The 26,656-nt window shown below is 33.5% G+C and overlaps 1 protein-coding gene across 3 annotated transcripts in view; it reads left to right on the forward strand.

Moving 5' to 3' along the window:
* The window catches only part of ATRNL1 (attractin like 1), a 774,854-nt gene that overhangs the window by 328,427 nt on the left and 419,771 nt on the right, over window positions 1–26,656 (forward strand). For all 3 annotated transcript variants that reach the window (XM_023240973.2, XM_023240974.2, XM_045040724.1), the window contains exon 25: window positions 23,450–23,511. In XM_023240973.2, the coding sequence (XP_023096741.2) occupies window positions 23,450–23,511 (62 nt within the window). The remainder of the gene's footprint in view (window positions 1–23,449; window positions 23,512–26,656) is intronic.

Genomic DNA, 26,656 nt, shown 5'->3' on the forward strand with positions numbered 1-26,656 from the left:
GTAAATAGATGAGAAGTATAAAGTCAACTACATTAGTAATCGCATTAAATTTCTGTGGATGATGTTTACCAAGTAAGAACCTAAAACAGTCACATAGGATTGAAAAAAAAAACCTGCTTAAAATAGACTTACTTTAAATACAGTGATTCAAATGGTTGAAAGTATAAGTATGCCAAAAGTGTTCTATATAAACCTTATGAAAAAAGAGCACTATTAATCAGGCAAAGTCAAGTTTAAAGCAAGATGCATTATTAGAACTAGAGGGATGCTGTGTGATGATAAAGAAGTAGTGGATCCACTGGAAGATGACACAGTCCTTAATCTATTTATGTACAATATGTAGTTTCAACATGTATAAGCTAATGGAAACATTACTGTTCCACAATCCAGTGGAATTATAATTATGTAGGACCACATGAACTGGTGAGAAAATTCAAAGTGTGGCGTTATTTGTATGAGAATATTGTGGTATTTGTAATATTCCGTTTTCTAATTGATATATGAAGACCTTTTTCTTTTTGATTTACAGAAATTAATTTTCTTGACTTAGTAGTAGCTTAATAACAAAGGACTTTCGATTTGCTGATGAGCCTACAAGATTGTATTTATGTTGATTAACAATTCTTGCTGTGAAAACACCATGAAATCAACCCTTTGGGGACCAAGAATACTTTCTGGAGATTATTTATGACTTGAAAGGAGGTGTTTAGGGAAGATTGTACAAAACTTGGAAATAGGCAAAAATGATTATTGTCTAACTTATCAGTATTATGCGAGGTGTTATATAGAATATTCCCCAAGGGTTTATCTGACTCTCTAGGGTGTGTAACTTTGATTTGCTTTTCTTTGAAATAATGTATAGTTTTTAAATGATTGATATTTATACCTATAAAAGATCCAGTAGAGATGCAAATGAGTTTTGTCTTATGATAGCATTGAAAAAATTCTTGTCCAACAGTAGTGCAAATGAATTTTCTCCAATAGAAATACAAATGCTTTGGGGCGCCTGGGTGGCTCAGTTGGTTAAGCATCGACTTCAGCTCAGGTCATGATCTCTCGGTTCGTGAGTTCGAGCCCCACATTGGGCTCTGTGCTGTCAGCTCGGAGCCTGGAGCCTGCTTCGGATTCTGTGCCTTCCTCTCTCTCTGCCCTTTCTCTGCTCGCATTCTGTCTCCCTCTCTCTCAAAAATAAATAAAACATTAAAAAAAAATTAAAAAAAGAAATACAAATGATTTCAGCCTAGTAGACAGTATAGCACCCACAGTTTTATTGATGTAAAGGTATTGGAAATTTCATATTTAAATTAGTAATCTATTCAGGTGATCTTTCTTCTAGCCACTATAAATGCTTCTTTCCCTGTAATTTTTCTTAACATGAATACTTCTCTGTCTGCAGTTCTATCTTCTGCGTTGTTTGAATCATCCTTAATCCCATGCTATTTCCCTCTTCAATGACTTAAAGATTTCTATGAAATCTATGGCATTTGTCTGTGTTTGTGCATGCGTGTGTGTGTGTGTGTGTGTGTGTGTGTGTGTATAGACAAATTCATTGCAGAGATTTTACCCAATTTTAACTCTCACTAGTTAATAGAATATGAGGAATAAACCATCTTAGTATCATTTCACTAAGATAAAGTTTCTACACAACACAACGTATTTGTGTGTGTGTGTCGATATGTACGTGTGAGAGAACATACCATACAACAATGACGTAATTGGCACAGTTCTGAAGTACATGAGGAACTTTTAATAAAACCTAGTCATAGGGTAGTCTTAATAGAAACGAATAAAAGGCAGTTTACCGGACCAGTCCTTGGAAGCATTCCTATTTCGGGTAAGATGTCTGGTGGTTTAAACGCATGGCAACATTTTTCTTCCACCGAACGCAACCCAAAATATCTGGCCAGAATGCATGAGTCAGCCATTTGGGGTCTCTGAAAAGTAATCATCAATAGGCAGATGAAAGAAGAGTATTCGAATTTAAAGACAACCGAACTGGTGAGATTACCATTTTCCCCGCTGGAATTCCCTGACCTGAACTCAAGACAGCCCCAACCCCGGAAGTGAGCACTGTGGTGCAGAGAAAGTGAGTTGCAATCGAAATCTCTACTTCTTGCCTACAGAGCAGAAAAGGGAACTTTTAAAGTTCAGGAGCAGTAGGAGAAGGCCACTATATTTTTCTCATCAAGGGAGTGACCTTTTCCATCATTTTCATGAGTTCCAGGGAAGGGATATACAGGGCGTGTACGTTGGAGACTGGGAATCTTGTGGGCCATTATACAGTTCTGCCTAATATGCTGTCTTAGGGTAGTTTCACAGATTAAAAAGATAATACATGTCATACAAGATATATAGTAAGTGCTTAGTCGGTATTAGCTATAATTAATACTGTTTGCCTGAAAAGCTTTTGATTGTCAATAAAAGTAGTCATCTGAAACTGAAAAGGCCTTTACATGTGAAGAAGTTATAAAGTAATTTCTTGCCAGGTTATAGGCTATATATTTTATTAATAAGATGTCATCTCAGATTTAAATATTGAAAATGCTGTGTCATTCTGATTCTTATTACTATGTGATATACTCTCTTTTTGAAACTTCATCTCTTCTCTCCCTTAAGAATTTTTTTGTTTTAGGGGTGCCTGGGTGGCTCAGTTGGTTCAACATCCAACTCTTGATTTTGGCTCAGGTCATGATCTCGTGGTTAGTGATATCGATCCCCAAGTCGGATTCTGTGCTGATAGCACAGAGCCTAGTTGGGATTCTCTCTCTCTCTCTCTCTCTCTCTCTCTCTCTCTCTCTCTCTGCCCTGCTTGCGCTCTCTCGTCTCTCTCAAAATAAATAAACTTAACTTTTTTTTATTTGATCTCCTTTCATTTTACTTTAATATGTCTAGATGTGAGATTTTCAGCCATTCATCTTTTTTTTTTAATTCAAGGAAATGTATCTCCATTGTGCTTTCAAATACTTCTTCCAGTCCATTTTTCTTTGCCATTCTGAGATTCTTAATATTATATATTAATAATATTGATATTAATATCAGATCAAATTTTTATTTCCCTCTCCCTATCTCTTAGCTTTTCTTTTAAATTTTCTGTTTTTTTTCTCTACTTCTTCCTCCTCCATCTGGTTTTCCAGTGTGCCAATTTGTTCTATTCATATATCTATATATTCTATATTTTATATCTTTTATTGCCAAATGTGATTTATTTACTTATTCATGTATAATTGACATTCAGTATTGTGTTAGTTTTGGGTCACAACATAGTGATTTGTGATTTGACATTTATATACATTATGAAATGCTCAGCCCAAATGGAGTTTTTTCATTCTCCTTTGACATTGCTCATTTCTATTATAATTTTAAAATAAGCTTTGGAAGATAATTTGAAATTCTTGGCAAATATTCAGGCCTAGGGCTGATGGCTGTTCTGAAAAGCACTGGATATGGGAAATGGTCACCAAATGACTCTGGTGGAGCGATGTTGAAAATTTCTCAGATGAAAATCTTCAGGTCACTAGATAACTATTATTTCTAAATTTATACCTAAACCCAGGCCTTTTTTTTTTTTTACAAACACTAGATGTGCATAACAAGCAACTTTCTTATCTGCCCATTTGATATATAATAGGCATTTCAAACAGTAACATACCCAAAAATATAGTTCGTGATCTAGTCACAAAAACCTGCTTGATTTCATTGTACTGTAAGCATATGGAAGACATCCAGTCCTGGTTGCCTCACAGTAATAGGGACATTAATAAACTAGGATATATCCAGAAAAGGTAAACTACAGATGGAAATTATATCATATGAAGAAGAATTGATGAATTGAACTTTTACATGGAATAGAATTTCTATGGAATCCTAGAAAATAGAACTAAAATCAATCAGTAGATGTTATAGAGAAATATAATGCAGTTTAAGGCAAAATTTCTGATGAATAGAGTTGTCCAAAGAATGGTTTGCCAGGCTTAATGGTGAGTATTCGACTTCCAAAACTGAGTAAAGGCTCTATTATAGTCATAAATATTGTAAAGAAGATATATGTGGCTTTCTGACTATCTCTAATACTTAATGATTCAATAGTCTTACAATCGCACTATAAGATTTTACATTGTTAAATTGACGAAGAAATTTTTATACCATTTAATTATTAGGATGAAGTAATTAATGGGGCGCCTGGGTGGCTCAGTCAGTTGAGCGTCCATCTTCGGCTCAGGTCATGATCTCACAGTCCGTGGGTTTGAGCCCCACGTCGGGCTCTGTTTTGACAGCTAGAGTCTGGAGCCTGTTTTGGATTCTCTTTTGGATTCTGTCTCGCTCCCTCTCAAATATAAATAAAACATTAAAAAGGTTTTAGAATGTAGTAACTGATGTATGTCTGATTTATGAAAAGTTTCTTTTTTAGGGGGTTGAATTTAAATGATAAAAACACTGAAAATTACCTAATTTTAAAATGTTAAAATGTTCTCATATGAGTAGAAAATGAGATGAGTTAGACTTACATTTCAGCTTGTCACATAGAGCATTCTTTTCTGACCACACCATTCTATGTCATTTTTTTCTGGCTATCATCCGATTCCATTAGTACTTTGGGAAAAGTGGTGGACAAAACAACAGACACTATTCTCAAGGTAGCTGTACCTTGTTTGCAAACAAAAACAGAGAAGTGGATTGTTTTGTCTTGTTTTTCAGCTTTATCCCCAGCATTATTAAGATATAATTGACATGTGTAAATTTAAAGTGTACAGTATAATGTGTTAGTACATGTATATATTACAAAATGTTTACGAAAACAAGGTTAGTTAGCACATTCTTTACCCCAGATATTTACCGCTTTAGTGTTGTTATGATGAGAACATTAATTTCTTTCATAGCAACTTTCACATCTGAAACATTTCTTCAAAACTGAGAGCCTTAGCTGACGGCCAGGGCCCCTGAAAATCAAACTAAAAAGCTTCTGCATAGCAAAAGAAACCATCAACGAGGTGAAGAGGTCACCTACAGAATGGAGAACATATTTGCAAATCACATATCTGATAAGGGATTAATATCCAAAATATACTCCTACAAGGCACTAGTAAAAACAAAAAAACAGACAAACCGACAAAAAAACTCCAAACAACGAGTTCAGAACTGAATAGACAGTTTTTCAAAGAAGACTAACAAATAGGCAACTGTTTGGTACTCTCTACCACTTATCAACAGGGAAATGCAAACCAAAGCCATAATGAGATATCAACTCACAACTGTTATCAAAAAGATAAGAGAGAACAAATGCTGGTGAGGATGCATTGTTGGTGGGAATGTAAATTAATATAACTACCATGTACAACAGTATGGAAGTTCCTCCAGACTTTAAAATAGAATGACCAAGTGATTCAGCAGTTTCTTTTCTGGGTGTATATCTGAAGAGATAGCTGCATTGTCATGTTCATTGCAGCATCATTTTCAGTAGCCAACAAATGGAAACCACCTAGTGTCCATCTACAGAGGAATGGATGAAGAAACTGTGGTATGCCTGTATATACAATGGAATACTATCCAACCATGACAAAGAAGGAAATTCTGCCATTGGCTACAACATGGAAGGACCTTGAAGGCATTATGCTAAGTGAAATGGATCAGTCAGAGAAATACAAATGTATGATTTTGTTTATACGTAGAGTCAAAAAATATTGAACTCATAGAAACTGAGTAGAGTGGTGGTTGCCAGGGGCTGAGGAGTTGAGGTGTGCTGGAAATGAAGGCATGTTGGTCAAAGGGTATAAACTTTCAGTTGTAGGATGAGTAAATCCCAGGAATCTAATGTACATGGTGGTGACTGTAGTTAACAATACACTGTTATGTACTTGAAAGTTGCTCTGAGAGTAATTAATGTTCTCACCATAATGATGCCAACAAAATGGTAATTATGTGAAAAGTTTCTTATTAGGGACTTTCAAACTATTGTCACTTGCATACTTGTTTTAAATAGGCAGATTTTTTGGAAAGTGAGAATTCATGAAATAAAAAGAGTTTAATGCATTTTGAAGATATAGAAGTAAATGATTTCAAATTCTTTTTGACAATTAATGAACTGGATGTTATCAATGAATATGGAATATTACATATATCTATGTAAAATATTTATTATAAATGTGGATATATCTTTAGACATGGGGTGAAAATAAAAGTAAGTACAGAATTGTTTAAACTGATTTTATTTTAGGGGTGCTTTGTGATCTGTTGGTTAGGCGTCCACCTTCGGCTCAGGTCATGATATCATTGTTCCTTACCTCAAGCCCCATGTTGGGCACTGCACTGACAGTGTAGAGGCTGCTTGGTGTTCTCTCTTTTCCTCAATCTCTCTTTCTCAACATAAATAAATAAATTTAAAAAAACAAACTTATTTTACTATGTAAAGATCCTGAGTGAAATAATAGTATTTGTGTTACATTTTTATTAAAATAGTTGTACTTTTCTCTTTTTAATAATGTATATTTTATTGCAAGTTGTAATATCAAATGTGTTTTTGTTTTTTACCCATCTCTTGTCCTTTTCCTCAATAATACCATTAAATTTTTAAAAATTTTATAAATTATTTTATTATTTTTTAAAATATTTTAGTGTGAATTGTATGACAAACAAGCAGTCCTTGTGGTATAAAGTCTTTATTTGGGGAAAGAATGTGATAATTGCTAAGTTAAAGGACAAATTATGACCTCTCATTCTGAAAACATTGTTACTGCCAAAATCTACCAGCCCAGTGATTTTCTTTAATGTTTATGAAAGTGTCCTCAACATTTTTCTTGAGGATTTTTATTTTTCTTAAGTTTTGTACCAAACTTTTTTCTTTTACATGGTATTATTGAGTTATATGTATTATAAAAGTTTAATTCCATTATAACATTGTACATCTTATACTTATGGAATTCTAGAAATCAAGACAATGATTTATTTTTTCTGTCAGATCATAACACATTTACCAGAGTAGGAAATTTTCAGTAGGTGACTATTTGTACACAGTTATTCAGATTTTAATTTGGCCGTTGAGAGCCTCTGCCATTTTAATGTATTATTTGATTAATTTATATATTTAAGAAGGCTGTTTCAATTTAATGTAAATCATTCTAGTGTTAACAATTTTTTTCATTGTCTTCCATAGAGTATTTTATACTTTAGATTGCCAACCACTTTAACGGTCAAATATCCTTAAAAATTTTGTGACTGTGACATATAGAGCAGCAATGTTATATGATAAATACATCAACAATCTAATAATTAAGCACAATTTTTTTTTCTTTTGAAATGCTAGGAATCATGCTACTGAGTTGATTTGCATCAGTTCCTAAGTGAGATTTTATTTTGGTAACAGTTCTTCTTTATGACTTGTAATGCCATGCAGTTGAATCTTGATAATAAAAAAAGGGAAAAAATTACTACTATAACTGCAATGCTAATAACTTGAAAAACAAAAAGAGTGCACTGAGCTTAAGTACTTTGTATTCTCTTACAATAGTGCTACTCATCAACACTTATACATCACCACTTAAATTAAATTAAATTAGATTGAATCTAAATTACCTGTTTCTGAGTAAATGGGATTTGGTAATTTACTATTAAGTCAATCTGCAAACTGATGTCATAATTTAGATTTGATTTTTTTTTATGAGAATGATGTTAGGAATCATTCTTCAATTTGCAATTCTAATTTCCATAGTAGAGTAGGTATATCCCCTTCCTAATAATGGTTAACTTATACAGAACAAAATAGAAAAGAACAGAATACTAATGCTGATGTCTGTAAATTTTTATCACAGTGTATTAGCATTTTTGAACGTATAATATTAGTCATTTGAAAACATAAGGTGGAAAGCTATTGGATAAGTAGATATTAAAGAAAAAGAGTAAGTTTTATGCATATGGTTTGAAAAGTAAGGGTTATAGTACCAATGTGCTGATATAGGCGTGTAATTTTTTCTCAAATTACCCCTAGGACACATTATTTTATATCTCTTCCTCCTGTTATTATTATTGTTGTTGTTGCTATTTGTTGTTGTTTTCCAAATAGTTGTAGGCTTGAGGAATTTATCACACATATTTTCAAACATATGTTTTCCTATTTTTAAAGCTTCAAATCTTTGGGGCGCCTGGGTGGCGCAGTCGGTTAAGCGTCCGACTTCAGCCAGGTCACGATCTCGCGGTCCGTGACTTCGAGCCCCGCGTCAGGCTCTGGGCTGATGGCTCAGAGCCTGGAGCCTGTTTCCGATTCTGTGTCTCCCTCTCTCTCTGCCCCTCCCCCGTTCATGCTTTGTCTCTCTCTGTCCCAAAAATAAATAAACGTTGAAAAAAAAATTAAAGCTTCAAATCTTTGTCGTTAAGCCTATGTTGGCATAATTTCAAGAAGTGGTATTGGAAATTGTTAACTAATTTTATTCATTACCTAATATATTAATTATACTAATCAGAAATTATAAATTGAGGAATATATAAAATAATACTTAAGAAATATTTTTATAGAGAGAAAGGGAAAGATTTATAACAGCTACAAAATAAAATTGGTTGTGATAAGTACAGATATTCTGGAGTTCGGAGAAGGAAGATATATCAAGTTGACACTATAATTTCAGAGTTGAGTAGTAAAAACAGTGACTGTATTATTCACAAAGCTCAAAGTATTTACTATCTGTCCCTTTACAGAAAAAGTTAGTTAACTCCTCATTTTAATTATTCCTCTTTGGGGCACCTGGGTGTCTCAGTTGTGTAGTAGTGGGACTTGGTTTTGGCTCAAGTCCTGATCTCATGGCTTCCTGGGTTTGAGCCCCCACATTGTGCAGAGCCCGCTTGGGAGTCTCTCTCTCCCTTGCTCTCTGCCCCTCCCCCACTCGTGCTGTCACTGCCTCTTCCAAAATAAATACAATTAAAAAAAATAAATATTACAACTAATACTATTCTTTATAAGCAGTAACATTGTTTGAATGGGATAAGATGGCTTAAATGTAAAATAATGGTTTTCAAAGAAAATGACTTGTAAAGAATCTTTAATCTTTCCATTTGTAAAATAAATCCAAGAAGTTCAACTTTTTTATAAAAGTTATTTTTTTAATGTTTATTTATTTCTGAGAGAGAGAGAGAGAGCGACAGCCAGCCAGACAGAGCATGAGTGGGAGAGGGGCAGAGGGAGAAGGAGAAACAGAATCCAAGGCAGGTTCCAGGCTCTGAGCTGTCAGCACAGAGCCCGACGTGGGGTCAAACCCATGAACTAACTGTGAGATCATGACCTGAGCCAGTGGGATGCTTAACCAACTGAGCCACCTAGGCACCCCTATAGAAGTTATTTTTAAAAAGTCATTAATTTTTCTTTGAAGTTTAATTAAACTCTTTAAAAAATTTAATGTTAATTTTTAATATTGTATTTCTTTTAGTAGTTCTTTTAATATCCATATGACCCCATAGATATTTATAGATATTTGTCATCATAAGAAAATTTGATTTTATAAACTGCTGTGATTTTTATATATTGTATAGCAAACAATTTTCTTTCTTTGCAATCTTACTTATTTTTAATACTATAATAATTTTTCATTAGATTATGTACTTTCATTGTATATTGTTGGAAATTTGAAGTTTAAAAAATAATATAATGATAAATATTTTTTTATGGATTCATTTTATTTTGGTAAATTTGTGCTGACACTTTTTCTGTTTCTTCTATGGAATCTCGTCTGGTTATGCACTGTATATTTAATAGGATACTGAATTTTTTTTTGCTTGGAGGTCTACAGATTAAACTGTATTCTTGAGGCACCTGGGTGGCGCAGTCGGTTAAGCGTCCGACTTCAGCCAGGTCATGATCTCGCGGCCGGTGAGTTCGAGCCCCGCGTCCGGCTCTGGGCTGATGGCTCAGAGCCTGGAGCCTGTTTCCGATTCTGTGTCTCCCTCTCTCTCTGCCCCTCCCCCGTTCATGCTCTGTCTCTCTCTGTCCCAAAAATAAATAAAAACATTGAAAAAAAAATTTAAACTGTATTCTTTTTTTAAAAATCTGTCTTTAATGTTTATCTACCTTTGAGACAGAGACAGAGTGTGAGCGGGGAAGGGCTAGAGAGAGAGGAGATACAGAATCCGAAGCAGGCTCCAGGTTCTGAGCTGTCACACAGAGCCTGATGTGGGGCTTGAACTCAAGAACTGTGAGTTCGTGACCTGATTGCAAGTCGGATGCCCTGCCTACTGAGCCACCCAGGCGTCCTAAACTGTATTCTTTTAATATTCTTCTCTTTCAGTGGTTATTTTTTCCCTTTCATTTATTTTACTGTATATTTTTACCTTTTCCGTTTGTTTTGATGAATTTACCTTACAGTTTTCCCCTTTTGTTGTTTTCAAAAGTAGGATTTTGATTTAATTAGGTGTCTTGTTCTATTTTTGCATCATTAATGTTTAGTTTTAGCTTTATGATTTCTTTTTATTTTTCCTTGGCTATCTTTTGGTTTACTCTGTGGTTCCTCTTATACTTTTTACAGCTGAGGTTTTCACTTATTTAACTCTTTAATTTTTCTAATTACAGTATCACTGCTTTAAATACATCATAGATTCCTTTATTTTCATGTTTTTTCATTATTTTTGAGAAATCATATAATTTTGATTTGTTTTCCCTCTTCTACTTAGACTTGACTACCAGAAAGTTTAAAAAAATTTTTTCCATATGTCAGAGCCTCTTTGTTTTGTGTATTTGTAATTTCAAGTCAATGCATTGTAATCAGAATATTGTCTGCCATATTGTTGTTGAATTAAGGTCTCTTTAATTAGTATTTTCTATCTATGTTTCCTCTCTTCTCCTGTGGTGTTTCGTCATAGAGTGTTATGTTATTTGATCCATTGCTATGATTATTAGTAATATCATGTCTTCAAATATGAGTATTACATACCGCTATGAATTCTGGTTTTAATATTTAAAAGTGCCCTTCTTTTTCAAGTTTAGTGCTTTTTGGCTTGACTTACACTTTGTCTAATATTATCTCTTTCTATGCTTTCTTTATTGTTTTCATATGTTTGATAAACTTTTCTTAATCTCTTCACTTGTAGCCATATTAAATCATTTTATTTTAGGTATTATATATATTTTTATAGCATTTAGTTGGGTCCTGCTTTGTGGAACAATTTGGAAATATTTTTCTCAAATAGACGAGTTAAGGACATTCACATTTATTGATGTAACTAATAATATGATGTAAAATATGACATAATATTTGATATAAGATGGCTATGTAAAATTTTTATCACTTTTAAAATTTGCATATCATCATTTTGGTGTCCATTTCAGTTGTTTTAGACACATATGGTTATGTAACCATCACCACAAGCAAGTTATGGAATATTTCCATCACTCCTCAAATGTCCCTCGTAGAGCATATTTATAGTCAGTCTTTCTTGTCACTACTAACCTTGAAACCACTGATCTATTTTGTCCTTATAATTTTGTGTTATGACTTTATTTAAAAGACCATTTATTAAGTAGAGCCCTGGAGTGTAAAATGATGAGCTTAGTTCAAAAAAAGACGATCAGGGAACTGAAATAGGGAAGTTTAGTACAGGTCCTGGAGTAAATGCATGACATGCCTCGAGGGGCCATGTGCAAAGGTCAAGGCAGGATGCAGGCAGTAGGAGCAGCAGAACCTGGGGCACAGACCTTTATTAGAGTCCATGAGTGGAGTGCTTTGAGGTTCCCAGGCTAAGGCTGGACTGGTCAACTCAAAACTATACAGAAGGGTTTTGGAAGGTTTTGTGGGGGGTCTTGTCTAAGGGGAGTACAAGGAAAAGGTCCTGCGAGGCAGAGGGAGACTGTTTATCACAAAGGCCAATGAGGAAGTCATATAGGAACTTACATTTAGTTATGACTCTATCGGCCCTTATGTACAGCTCACACTTGCAAGAGGGGCTAATGTCAGTTTAAGGCCCCATGAGCTACTTGGCCACAAATTAATGCTGTGGCAACAATACCATGGAGTAGGTTAGTTAAGGTCTTTTACCTTTTATAAAATGTCATAAAATTTGCATCACATGGTATATAGACTTATAGTCCTATTTCAGTAGTATTTCTAAAAATTTTGCCTTTATTAAGTGATAATTTACACACAGTCAAATGTATTCATTTGAAGTGCATGGTTTTATGGATTTGGCAAATATACACAATCATGTAATCTCCACTACAATCAAGATATCAAAGTTTCATCAACCAAAAAGTTTCTTTGCATACCATTTCCGTTAATCATTTCTCAGTGGCCCCAGACCCTAGTAGGAAACTGGTCTACTTTCTGTCATTATAGATTTGCCTTTCTCTAATCTTCATATCATGGAATTAAATAGCATATATTTGTTTTACAGTATATTTGAGATTACTCAAGTTGATGTCTGGGTAAACATTTTATTCCTTTTTATCATTGAATAGTATACCATGGATGGATATATAATAATTTATTTATCCACTCACCAGTTGATGAATTTTGGGGCTCTGTCCAGTTTGGGGCAATTATTAATGAAACAACTATAAATTTTCACATACAGGTGTTTTTTGTGAGTGTATGTTCTCATTTTATCTATATGTAGGATAGCTAGGTCATATTGTAATTGTATGTTTACTTTTGTAGAAACTGCCAAACTATTTACCAAAATTGTTGCACAATTCTGCATTTCCATTAGTAATGGATTAGCATTCTAGTTGCTTCTATCTTCAACAGTACCTGGTGTTGTCAATTTTGTTGTTTTGATTTTAGCTATTCTAAGATATGTGAATGGTAGTTTGTTTTTAATTTGATTTTTCCTGAAGACTAATGTGTTAACTGTTTTTACTGTTTTGAGAGTTCTTTATATATTTTGGATACAAGTCCTTTGTCAGATGTGTTGCAATATTTCTTCCCAGATTATTTCTTGTGTTTTTTTTTGTTTGTTTGATTTTTGGGTTTTTTTTTTTTTGTTCTTTTAACACTCTTTCAAAGAACAGAAATTTTTAATTTTAGTAAAATCCAATTTATAAGTTTCTCTTTTTAAGTGGATCATGTTTTTGGTGTTATATCTAAGAAATCCCTGCCTAAAGCAGTTAAAAAGGATTTTTCTCTTGCAATTTTATAATTTTTATGATTTTATTTTATAATACTATTTTTTACATTAAGGCCTATGATTCATTTTGAATTGCTTTATATGTTTCAATGTATGGGCTGACATTTACTTTTTATATTTGGATGTCTAATAGTTTCAGCACTATTTATTAAACAGTATTCTTTTCTTTGTTGAATAGCCTTAGAACCTTTGTCAAAAATCAGTTGATTCTGTTTGTGTAAATTTATTTCTAGATTATCTGTTCCATTCAGATATGTGTCTATCTTTTCATCAGTTCATATTGCCTTGGTTACAATAGCTTTTTTGTAACTATTGAATCAGATAGTGTGAGTTTTTCAGTTTTGTTCTTGTTTTCAAAATTGTTTTGGCTATTCCGCTTTCTTTGCATTTCCATATAATACTAGAATCTCCTTTTCTTTTAATTTCTGTAAGAAATTCTTCTGAGATTTTGATTATGATTGCATGAAATTTATATGTCAGAATTGACATCATAATTCTATTGAGTCTTATAATTCATGACTACAGTATATCTCTATTTATCTAGGTCTAATTTGATTTCTTTTGTTAGTATTTTATAATATTCAACATATGTTTTTGCATATATTTTATCAGACTTAAGTAATTTCACAGTTTTTGATACTGTTATAAATTGAATTTTTTCACATTTATTTTCAATGGTTTATTTTTAGTATGTAGCAATGCAATAGATTTTGTATTCCATGAAGTTATTAAATTCGTTTATTATTTATATTAGTTTGGGGGATTAAAAATCATGCTGTCTGAAAATAGAATATTATTTCTTCCTTTACAGTTCTTTCCAAAATTTTTTCATGTTTTATCTCACTGGTAAAAGGTTCAGTGTGTTATTGAGAAGTTGTGAAAGCAGACATTCTTGCTTTGTTGCCAATGCCAAAGGGAAAGCATTCCATCCTTCACCATTACATACTGTGTTAGCTAAAGGGTTTTCAAAAGTTCTTTAGAGTAGTTTTCTTCTGCACTTATTTTACTGAGTTTTTTTTTTTAATTAAGACTGATGTTGAATTCTTTCAGATACTTTTTCTGCATCTATTAGAATGATTTTTTGGTAATTCACTTTTAGTCTTTAGGCTTGGTAAACTACACTGATTAATTTTGAATGTTGAACTGGGTTTGCATTTCTGGGATATACCACAGTTGGCAATGATTTATTATCCTTTTTATATATTGCTGGGTTCAGTTTGCTGATATTTATTGAGGATTTTATTCTGCTATTAGATTAATGAAAGATAGTTCTGTCTAGATTTTTTTCTTACGTTTGGTTTTGTTATCAGGGTAATGCTGGTTTCATAAAATAAATGTTAATAAGTGTTATCTCCTTGTCTATGTTCTAAAAGATTTGTAGATATGATGCTGCTTCTTACTTAAATATTTAGAATTTTCCAATGAAATCATATCCCTATAGTTGATTATTTTGTGTTTTGGTTTTGTTGTTTCAAGGTTTTAAATGAGAAATCTAATATGCTTATTAGTTATAATACTATTTAAGTTATTTATTTTTTCTTAAGGGAGCTATGATATTTCATGTATTGAAATGATGTTTTCCACTTTGTCAAGGATGTTTTATTTATGGGCATTAATTTATTTGACAAATTATCTTATTATCCTTTTCTGTAGGGTCTATAATAATGTCCCATCTTTCATTCCTGATGTTGGTAATTTGTGACTTCTCTCTTTTTTCTTGATCTGACTAGAGACTTACTAACTTTATTGATCTTTTAGAAGAACCAGCCTCTCTCTCTGTGTATATATGTATATGTATATGTGTGTGTATATATGTATGTATATATGCTATTAATTATATATTAATGTAATATATATAATATAACATATTATAATATATATGGAACATACAGTAAAACCTTGGTTTGTGAGCATAATTCATTCTGGAAACATTCTTGTAATCCAAAGCACTTGTATATCAAAGCGAATTTCCCCATAAGAAATAATGATTCATTCCACAACCTAAAAATATTCATATAAAAATGATTACAATACTATAGTATAATATAAAATAATAAAGAAAATACAAAATATAAAGAAAAATAAACAAATTAACCTGCATTCACCTTTGAAAACCTTTGTGGCTGGTGTGAGGGAGACAAGAGAGAGGAAGTTATTGTGTAGGACGACCTTCACTATCAGCATCACTGCTATCTATTGGCTCAGTGGAATCTTTTTCTTTTCATGAAGAATTTAACAAGGAACCTATCCAAGGACACTTGCCTTTGCCTCCTTTTGAGGATTTCATGGAAATGTGATACTGGATTGTCACGAAATACATTCATTGCTTGCACTGCCACAGCCTTACTGGGGTGTGCTTTTCTACAAAATTTTGCACTGTTTCCCACATTTCACACATCTCCATAATCTCATTTGCAGTGAGGGATTCTTCTGCCTTTTCCTCTTCCCCCTCCACAGACGTAATGCAGACGTAGACTTATAGAATCTTGCAGTTTTGGCCACTCTCATACCTCACTGGTACTTCTTGATGATTTCCTTCTTTACTTCCACCGTAATTATCTCCTTCTTCTTACTGCGCTTATTTTCAACCATTTCGGCTTGGGGGCTATTGTATACTGACTACAGTACAATATTAATAAACTCTTGTCATATACTGTATTTAACATAACTGGCAATAAGGCAGCAGAGGAAAGGGTCTATATCTGCGGGCAGCCTGACCTACAATTTAGCAAAGCATTCCTAAGCTTACTCTTGTATGGAAAAGCAAAGGCCTGTCCGTAGGTGCTTTGAAGTGACAAAAAATACACTAATGCCAGTTGTGGGCATTTTCCAATGTTCTGAAAAATCACTGACTTCTGCCAAACACCATGGCCTGAGACCAAGCATCTGAGCATGGGAGACAATCACCCATAATCTTGCAGTGAATGAGAGAGAGAGAGAGAGAGAGAGAGAGAGAGAGAAGTACCATTGGCTCACTTGTGATCATGTGATGTTTGGCATCACGTATTAGTCATACTGCAAGACATGGCTCATTTATCAAGTTAAAATTTATTAGAAATGTTTTCTCATCTTGCGAAACACAGAACAAGTTACTTGCAATCCAAGGTTTTACTGTATATGGAATATATATGGAATATATGGAATATTCCTCTGTCTGATGAAAGCCATCTTAAAAACATGTACAGACATCAGTATGAACTCATGGTTAGCTTCATATGGATACAGATGCTTATATGTATAGAAATATTTATAGATATGTGTGTATATACACAGGTTAGCACACACACACATATTTCCTTGTTCTGTGGGCTCAGCCTAGAGACAATGACAACATAGTAGCAACGAGCAAACCTACTGCCTAGGGTTTGGTTTCTGATACCATTCTCATGTAAAGAAACTCCTTGGAGGAAATAGTTGATTCAAGGACTAGTGTAGCAAATACACAGGTGATCCTGGAGTATCTTGTACTGCTAGAAAGTAAGGAAGCATTAAAGCAAAAAACAAAACACACAACTATGGGAATATGTCAAAAGGACACAAGAACCAAATGAAAGAACTCACAATGGCTAAAGCTGGAACAGTTTCAACAACAAAGTAAGGTAATATTGGATCATACTGCAAAGTATAAAATAGATATACATGAGTCCATAGTGATATAAATAAATCATTAAATAAATAAATGGTCAAACTCCATGTTTCCAAATAGTTTATGTAGATAGCATGTACCAAAGAAGGTAGCCTATAATTTCCCACTTAAATGTACATGAGAACTTCTTTCCAAAGAGTACAATATGGGAAAGTAGTAAAAAAGAGTAATTTTACAGAGAGAAACCAAAACTTGACAAACACCGTTTCAGCCAGGTCACCAATGTTACCATCAGCAGAAATAAGTCACACTGATAGTCTATACCTTTGGTATGAAATGACAAAAATTGCACTTAATCTCTGTGCTCTTCGTTTCAAAAACCCATAACCTCAGTCTAATCATAAGAAAAACACTTTACAAATGCTGCTTGATGTGCATTCTACCAAATGCCTTACTATTACTCCTCAAAACTGTGAAAATAATAACAAAGAAAGAAAGTCTGAGAAACTGTCATAGCCAAGAGGAGCCAAAGGAGACATAACGAATGACTAAGTGTTATCTGGTATCCTGGATGCGATCCTGGAGTAGAGAGAGGACGTCTGAATACATTATGGACTGTGGTTAATAATGATATCAGTATTAGTTAGGGGAGTGTGGAACTGTGAAGAGGGGAATTACAGAAACCTTTTTCATTTTTAAAAAGAGCATTTTGTCAGCTAGGTGAGGAGTGACCAGAGGGGTATGATGTAAAGACAGAGAAACCAGGTAAGTTTTTGCATTAATGCCAGGAGGAAAGATAATTAATTTGCTTTAAAAAGAATTAAACCCATTAAATTTTATAAACAATATTCAAGAATTTATAATCAGATCAATATGTGTAATATTTAGACAGACTTGTCTGTATGTTCATCCCACATATCTTTATCCAGAAATAGGTTTTATTACATTCATTTTACATTTAGCCCTGTATTTTGAAACATTACTTTATAAGGAATGGTACATATTATTTTAATAAGGAGCGTGCTAATTATCGGTAGGAAGTTTATGCTGATCTGGAATACATTGTCATAGTTGGTTTTATCCAGTAATAGCTAATTTAAACCCTAGTCTGCTTTTATTTACTTGAAAAAATTGATTAAATGAAAACTCAAGATCTTGAATTGCTTGCCTGAAACGTAGCTTGTCGTTGACATGACTAGGTGACTAACTTCCATTATGTAAGTATGCTTTTATGTCAGCATTTTGAAAGACTGTGATCCAGGGGCACCTGGGTGGCTCAGTCGGTTAAGCGTCCGACTTCGGCTCAGGTCACGATCTCGCGGTCCGTGGGTTCGGGCCCCGCGTCGGGCTCTGGGCTGACCGCTCAGAGCCTGGAGCCTCTTTTGGATTCTGTGTCTCCCCCTCTCTCTGACCCTCCCCCGTTCATGCTCTGTCTCTCTCTGTCTCCAAAATAAATAAACGTTAAAAAAAAAAAAAAGACTGTGATCCAAATAATAGTTTGAAGAACTGCTCTTTTAATTTCAGTTTGTTAGATGAACTTGATAATTTCAGCACATCCCTTTATATTTTCATTTTTGTTTATCCCATATTATATCAGAGTTTATTTATGGCAGGCTGACATTTTGCACAAACACACTATTTTGTCCTTCAAGTTAACATTTTTTTCTCTCTTACAAATTCTGACATTTGTGGTAAATATCAAGCTATTAATCTCCTTCTGTATCCAAAGGCATTTAATGCAGCTTTCTTCATCAAATCATAAACTCAAAATGTTGATCATTATTATTAGTTAATGAAAAATATAGCATATCTTAAATTCAAATTTTAGATTTTAGACATGTTTTCAATATGAATTTGCAATGTAAGATCAAATGACCAAAATATATTATCATCATTGTTGCCATAGTTTCAGCTAACTCTGTTTCTTAGCATGTCACTAAATTGTGTGGAGGCTTTTTAAAAACATGAGAAAAATTAAGATATTATGAGATTTTCCCATTTTCCCATAATTAATCTCTTAATTTTGAATAAATTTCTTTGAATAATTATTAGATATCTTAAATAACATCCTTATAGAAAAGGAATTTCAGTGGTGCATTTATGCTGGCTAAAGTTTAAAACTAACTTTAAATGCACCTTGAGTAAACTTGTCATATTTTTCATGGGAATGACCACAGAACCAAAATAGAACATATTGATTATCTTCAAAGGGCCATGTTCTAGCAATGGCATCAACCAATAGAAATCTTTCCAATTAGACCATTATAGAATTTAGGGTCAGAAATATTCTGTATCCTCAGGAGATATACTCTCAGGGACACTACAAATTTAGGGTGTTGTTACTGTTATTGATTTGACTCAGTGTTTTTTAAATAAAATTGGCTAAATGATCACTCTTTTAAGGCAGTCTAATTTTTTTTTTTTTGGTTTAAAAAATAACGTTTCACGTAATGCAACCTATATTGGATAAGGAGATTGTAGTCTGATCTAATTCACCTGAGAGAAATTTATAGAAACCAACATAGTTAAGAATAGTTAAAGATGTTTACTGTTGAAATTAAGAAGCTGAGGTAAAAATACATAGCAAGAAATCATTTTTGATATCTCAGTTCCAAAATATTGTAGCTAAAATTGTAAATGGTAGATCTTATAAAATTTTTCTTTGATTAAAAATAAAGAAAAATTTTTATACAAGGATCACATTTTATAAAACTCCTGAACTTTATAATAAATGTCAATTTTATAAGTAGAAATAATATTTTATGATCTGTAATTAGTAGGCAATTATAATCTGTATGAATACTGATTTATGAAAGAAATTTAAATGAATAAAAACTTTAAAAATGTTTTTCAAAATAACATCTGTACCAGCTTCCTCTCATGGATCTTAAGACTATATGAAGTCCTAAGAATACTCTTTTGTTAAATTTTGCTATTAAATGTATTCATTTTTTCAGCAAAGTTTTATTAAGTGCTTGCTAGGTACCAAATGCTGTTCTAGGTACTAGAACAGGGTTATGAACAACATGAACAAGGCTGCTGTTCTCACAGAGCTTACGTTTTAGTGGAGAAAGACATTTTAACTAATGATTTAATTAATGATTATAACTTGTAAAATAAGATAGTTTCAGATTGAAGTATAGAAGAAATAAGTTCACACAAGAGTCTGGAGTAAGGGAGACAGCACCTACTTCAGAGAGTGTTTGAGAGAAGTGTGATATTTGGGGTCTTATCTGGATGATACAGAGTCAGCCACATGAAGATCTGTTGCTCAACTTCACTTAGAATGGTTCTCCCTCTGTTTATCCTTATTCCTTTCCCTGTGGGCCTTCCAGGTTCATTGAAAGGATCCTGGAGCTGCTGGATTCTGTTCTAGATAGAGAAAAACCCAGGACAGCAAGATGCATCTGAACCTAATGCTGTGTTTCACATTTTTCTGCTACCCCTCCCTTTCCTCCTGTCGCTTCCCAGCACTTTTGCACACTTTTACACACCAAGGAGTGATTTCTTGTCTTACATACGTTAGTATAAAAAATAGGATACGTTTTAAAACTGAAGTATAGTTGACACGCTATGTTACCAAAATATAGGATACTTTTAATGTTTTTTCCCCCATTAGCACTTAACCAAGTTCTAAAACACTATGTAGTTTATTATTACTGTTTTTGTCCTCCCTCACCAACACCATTAAGAATTTTGATGTTATTTTTCACTGATGCATCCAAGGACTTGGTGTGGTATTCCGAATGTAGTAGATACTAAGTGAAATATGCGATGGATGAATAAATTGGCTCCTCGTATGAGGGGATCTGCTTGAATTAGAGTCTGCTTGGCTTTGTTCACCAATGATATCAAATGCTCCTTGGATCTGCCTTCCATTTCTAGAATCGGTCCAATGTCATTTTTAAGCCTGTGGCTACGTGTGAGCTGTCTGACAGTGTTTTCCATAGGCTGTGTCCTGTAGAATTTCCTGTAGAAAGTCTCAGGGGGAGCAACCTTTTGAAAGATTTGCACAGTGCTTGGTAATGCTGACTTCCCTTTTGAACAGACAATACGGGATCCTTTCCACTTGAGGCAGAAGCACCCCGATGATACGCTGAGTACAGAGATTGCTTCTGCCAAGTCTGCATTTCCTCTTGGGCGCATTTATGTTACCAGATATGTTACTTTAGGGTCTCTCTTGCTTCTGTTTTTAAGGCAGTTTGTATTTCAGATACACTTTCTGACGCAGACCTCCGCCATCAATTTTTTATCCCATCATTATGCTCCTCATTGTGAAAGGTGGTAGAGTGTTGTCTGTAACAAAAGTCGGTCAGGGTCTTTACTTCAGTACTTTGCTTCATGTTCAAGCATTACACTGTCACCTGATTTGTGAAGAAATGCAGCTATTGTTTTGGCATATTGGGAAATGTGTTAATTTGGCAAGGCTAGGTGTCTCATCACCCTGCTAGTGGAATCCCAGATTATCCTCTACAGACAAGCTGGAGTCAAAATATTAGTCATATTTCTTGTGAAAGCTTTTTCTTCTTTTATATTAATAGGTATAGGTAGATAATATAGTTGAAGTTTTGAAATGTTTTAGTGCTTTAGTTCATGATTATAACTTGTAGGTCCTTCCTTTAACTCCTACTTTATTTAGTCAGACATTCTTTGGGAAAATGTAGAATATTGTAGATATTTTCATGTGTATTAGTGTCTTGTTTACTTGTCTTAAAAATATTTTTGTTCCAAGGTACTTAATAATGCAGGCCCAGAAAGGGCAAGATCTGTTCCCAACTTACTCTTACGGACAGTCACCTGGGAAGAAAATTCATTTGCAATTTTTCCATTAAAAAATATTTTTTCTTAAATTTTTTAAGACATTTTCACCTATAACCAATCTCCTACAGCAATTATCTTTCCTCAGTCTCTGTATAAGTGCTTTGTAATTCTTCAAATGCTTAGAAGTTTTTTTGGAAATGAATGCCACTATATTTAAAACATCTTGTATACACCACAAATTTAACCATCTTCTCAACTGACTATAATTCTTTATTTTATATAAGAAATACTGATACTCCTTATTTAGATTGCCATTTAAATTCCTTGGTGTTATTTCTTTGCACTGAAAGCTGGATAATTGTAAGGCTCATCTCTTTTGTATTCCTTTACCTGATGGATTATATCTTCCTCTGCCTTTTGTCCAATGTCTAAAATTTATTTTCAAAAACTTTGCATAGTTTTCTAGTTGTTTAAGGAAGTAGAGATATCCCTTTTACTCCATTTTTACTGGAAGTGAAAATTCACTGCCATGGTTTTGAATGATTTTCATAAAAGATTATTAAAGGAAAAAGAGATTTCAGTACCTTGATGGTTTAGATTCAGCTGTCTTGGAAAATTCATTTATGTTGACCATCTCTTCTATACATGATGTAAAAGTATAATAATATTTATTATACCTGCTATGTAGCAGATATTATGGCAAGAATTTTATTTTTATTAATTCAGTTAATCTTTCCTCTAGCACTATGAAGTAGGTACTTTTATTTTGACCTTTCACATATGGGACAGCTGAGACACAAATAAGTTAGTTTTCCAAAATATTTACACCTAGTAAGTGGAAAGGTAGATTTCAAAATCAGAAATTCTCCATTTAGATACTGCATTATTGACTAATACACTATACAGTACTTCCTGAGTATTGTGTTACAGTATAATCTATGTTAGCAGAAATGTAGAACAACTTTAGTTTATTGACTAGTTTCACCTCTCAAAATTCATTTCTTTCTTTTTTTTCTTTTTTTTTTTTATGTTAGTTGTTTAAGAGAGATAGAGACAGTGCAAGCAGGGGAGGGGCAGAGAGACAGGGAGAATCCCAAGCAGGGTCTGCACTGTCAGCACAGAGCCCAACTCCAGGCTTGAAGTCACGAAACTATGAGATCATGATCTGAGCCAAAATCAAGAGTCAGAAGCTTAACTGACTAAGCCACCCAGGCACCCCTCAAAATTCATTTGTTAATAACATGAAATTATAAAATGAAGTGACATATATTATTCTCTGAGTAGAATATGATAAAATAGTTGTATGCACACATATAGCTTGTCTTGACAAAAATATATGGGAGGGGGCGCCTGGGTGACTCAGGGGCTTAAGTATCCGACTCGATTTTGGCTCAGGTCATGATCTCACTGTATGTGAGCTTAAGCCCCATGTCAGGTTCTGTGCTGAGAACATGGAGCCTGCTTAGGATTTTCTTTCTTCCTCTCTCTCTGCTCCTCCCCTACGTGCTGTCTCTCAAAATAAATAAACTTAAAATATATATGTGTGTGTCTTTGTATGTATATATACATATAAATATATACATAAAGATAAATTCTCCATATCCTTAACAGAGTTGAAATTAATTTTTTTGGCTTATAAGCAATTATTACCTGTACTGATGCAAACTGTGATCATTATTAAATGTAGAAACTCATTTACATGTTTTAGTTACGCACATTTAATGTCAGAATTGCACATGAAACTTAGCATACATTCTTGAAGTAATTTCATAATAGTTTTCTAAAATCATTTAATGTAATAGCCTATGTAAAGGCCATCATTGTCGGTTGTTGACTTTATTAGATGTTCTAGATGAAGTTTTGATTTCAGCCTATATGATTTATAGTATAATGATACAAATCTTTTGACGATTTAAAAATACTATATTTACAAATGCCATGAAACTTACCACAGATATTGGAGAACAACATAGATTAAGTTTCAAACTTTCTTTTATTTTGATCTTGCAGATTGCATTCTCACAACACAACACAATCATGGATCTTGTGCAGTTTTTTGTCACCTTCTTCAGGTAATTTGCTTTTACTGACTTCAAATTTATTAAACCTGTATTCTGATAATGTTCTATCAACCTGTTTGGTAATTTATCAAGTCTTTAACCTTAAAACATCAATGCTGTGTCTTGAATAGCTTCATATACTTAAATATATAACAGAGCAGAAGAACCATACTTGAAATGTACTTTTCAAGATTATTTTGCTGTTGGACTATATAATTGCTAATGGAATCAGTGGAAAGAAGATAACTTTGTGTTCCTGTCACATAAGTAATTAAAGCCTACTTTAATTAATGAAATTAGCAGCATAGTCACCATATTGATTAGGTACATCTCCTACTGTCAATTCAATTATTTGTCAGGTAATTATCATATGTGCTTAGCAATGTGCTAAAAATCTGTAGAGAGTACATTTTCTGTCCTCAATGAGCTTCTAATCTGGAAATACTAAATACAACTTTGAATAGAGCATCATCCCTAAAATATTAGTTATTTGAGATATTAACAGTAAGTTCATAAAAACGTTTCCATGATTAAACAAGTTTGGAAAATACGGCTCTTTTAGTTTGTAACTGACATTACTTCTACTGACATTGCAAGAATTTTTTTTTCCTTAGAGATTTTAATGTGCTAATTTGCTACGTATCTTTCTAAAAAGAAGGTAGAGCTTGTAGCACTTCATAAAATGTGAAAACTCTTTTTGGGGAACATCTATTATTAATTCCATGGGATGTAAATAAAGAAACCTTGGATTGGGAGAAAAATTGAGTCAGTGATAGGATATCTGTGTTATGGCATCTTAGATCATCTGTAGAGGAAGGGATATTGCTTTTGTTAATATGATTATTATATGTACAGGTTGTGCTGGTGCGCTGGGTGCCTTCATGCAAATTAGACAATTTTGGCAGACATAGCCCTACATTATGGCATACAACTTTACCGAGTGCAGTATGAATTTTGACTCTACTCACCAAGTTGGCTGGACTGCCTTATGCAGTGAAACCTGTACAACCAGATCCTTGATATGGTTGATATGCTAAGCACTTTCTTAAATGCCAGAGTAACCATTATTGGTTATCTTGTCCAGACACCCCTCCAATACTTAAATTCCTAAAGCCTTTCCCGTAGGGAAGGGCTGGATAGTAAATATTTCAGGATTTGTGGGCTGTACTGTCTCTGTTGCATGGATGCAAACATTCTGCTACAGTACTAAACTGACATAGCCAATAAGGAAACAAATGGGAGTGGCTCTGTTCCAATAAACCTTTATTACAAAAGCAGCTGGTGGGCTGAATTCTGCCTGCGGACATAATTTGCCCAACCCCTCATCCAGCTTATGCCCAAATGCCTTTAATGACGAAAATGCATCATCTCCTGAGATAACATTTTCTGTCTTCAGATAACTAATTGTCCTTTGTAATTGAGATGAAATCTGTCTCCCCATAATACCACTTCTCATTCATCCATACGGTCCAACACATAGCAAGTCTAATCTCTCTTCTGCATTTATAGCCCTTCAGTTTTCTAAACTCTTTTTTCCAATTTATATATTCCCTATGTATCCAGTTCTGTTGTCAAAACCTTTGCTACATCGGTCACTTTGCCCTGAAAACAATCATGTTTGTCTATGTCCCTTTAAAAGTTGTAATTTCCAGAATTTAACAGTATAAACATATTTATCACTAACACGTGTGCCTACTTAAAATTTTCCCCTTAAAAAATGAAATAAGAAAGTGTCTTAAATATATTTAATGTTTTATGACTTTGTATTTCTGAGTATAAAAGGATTTTAGGGCTATTAACTAAGTTACAGTGTGTTTTGGGAAAGTATTAGAAGTTATAATCAAACAAGCATTATTTACTGCATCAAAATAAAACTCTTTCCGTGCAGAAGGGCGTGAATAGAAATATACAGAAAAGTTCAGCTCTGTAGAAAAATTCACAAAGTTGAATATATATGTAAATTATTTAAGTGTTTAGGGTTTTATTTTAAGCTTTTGAATTTGTATGCATATTTAAGTTCAATAGCCTTTTTATTAAGTAAAATAAGGCTAGTGTTAATGTGTACCGTGTCTTAGAGATGATCCTATTTATTATGTTGTCATCATGGGCACAGTGAAATAAAATATGCTAACTGTTGTGTGAGATAAAATATATTTGATGTGTTTTTTGTCATTTAAATTTCTTTCAGTAGTGAAATGTAAATTAGTTTTAAAATCTTATTGTTAAGAAAAAACATGGACAGAATATTTTAAAGGTTTTGTTTTTTTTTTAAATAAAGCCACTGCTAAATTTTAAAAGAGAGCTTTCAACAGGTCAGCATTTCTGGACAATCTTCAATCAGGCCGCTGTTATTGCTATTGCCGTTTCTAACTGAGTTACTGAAATAGCAGAGGGGAATGTGCCAGCTTTTCAGTTTAGCCATGATTCTATGAAGGCCAGTTCTCAAACTCTGTCAGTTTTCACCTTTATGTTAGGCATAGTTCTGATGGTAAGTATAATTGGGCAAGTACTAGGGAGATCATTTATAGGCGTAGCCTGGCTCTGGTCTTAGCTTTCTATACTATCATAAGTAGGTCTTAGTTAGTAGGTGGAAATCTCAGTCCTTTCTTATATAGAATTAAAGGATTTTGTTGTTGTGCAGGTCTGTAGTATAACATAATGAAGGATTAGAAAACTGAAAGGCATTTTTTAAGAATAAATGTTTTTTTCTGGTATGTGAAAGAGAAAAGTCTTTGTGAATCTGAAAAGTCTAAATTATTTATTGTAAAAGAAGTTAAGCCTGGTAAATTCAATGGAGATATAGTAGGCCCCTGCACCATTTAGATATACTGATATACTGATATACTGCCCCGTACCATTTAGAATTTTAATGGTGGTGCGTATTTTCACTATCCCACTGGGATGATATAATGCTATTGATTTACCATCTTAACCAGATGGAGGGTAGTTTTAAAGGTTGCCACTCAGTCTTTCCCACTCTGATAGATACTACTCCCCAGACCAGGGACACAATGTAGAGGTTACTCTAACCTATGTTCTAATTATATATTTTAAAACTGAGGAAATTATTGCTGGGTGGATCCATAGACACAGTTGGCCCACTGTGAGCCAGAAGTTAGCCAGAATTTATTACATGACCTCTAAAGACACCCCAAAT

The sequence above is a fragment of the Felis catus genome, chromosome D2, assembly GCF_018350175.1.
Source record: "Felis catus isolate Fca126 chromosome D2, F.catus_Fca126_mat1.0, whole genome shotgun sequence".
NCBI lineage: Eukaryota > Metazoa > Chordata > Mammalia > Carnivora > Felidae > Felis > Felis catus.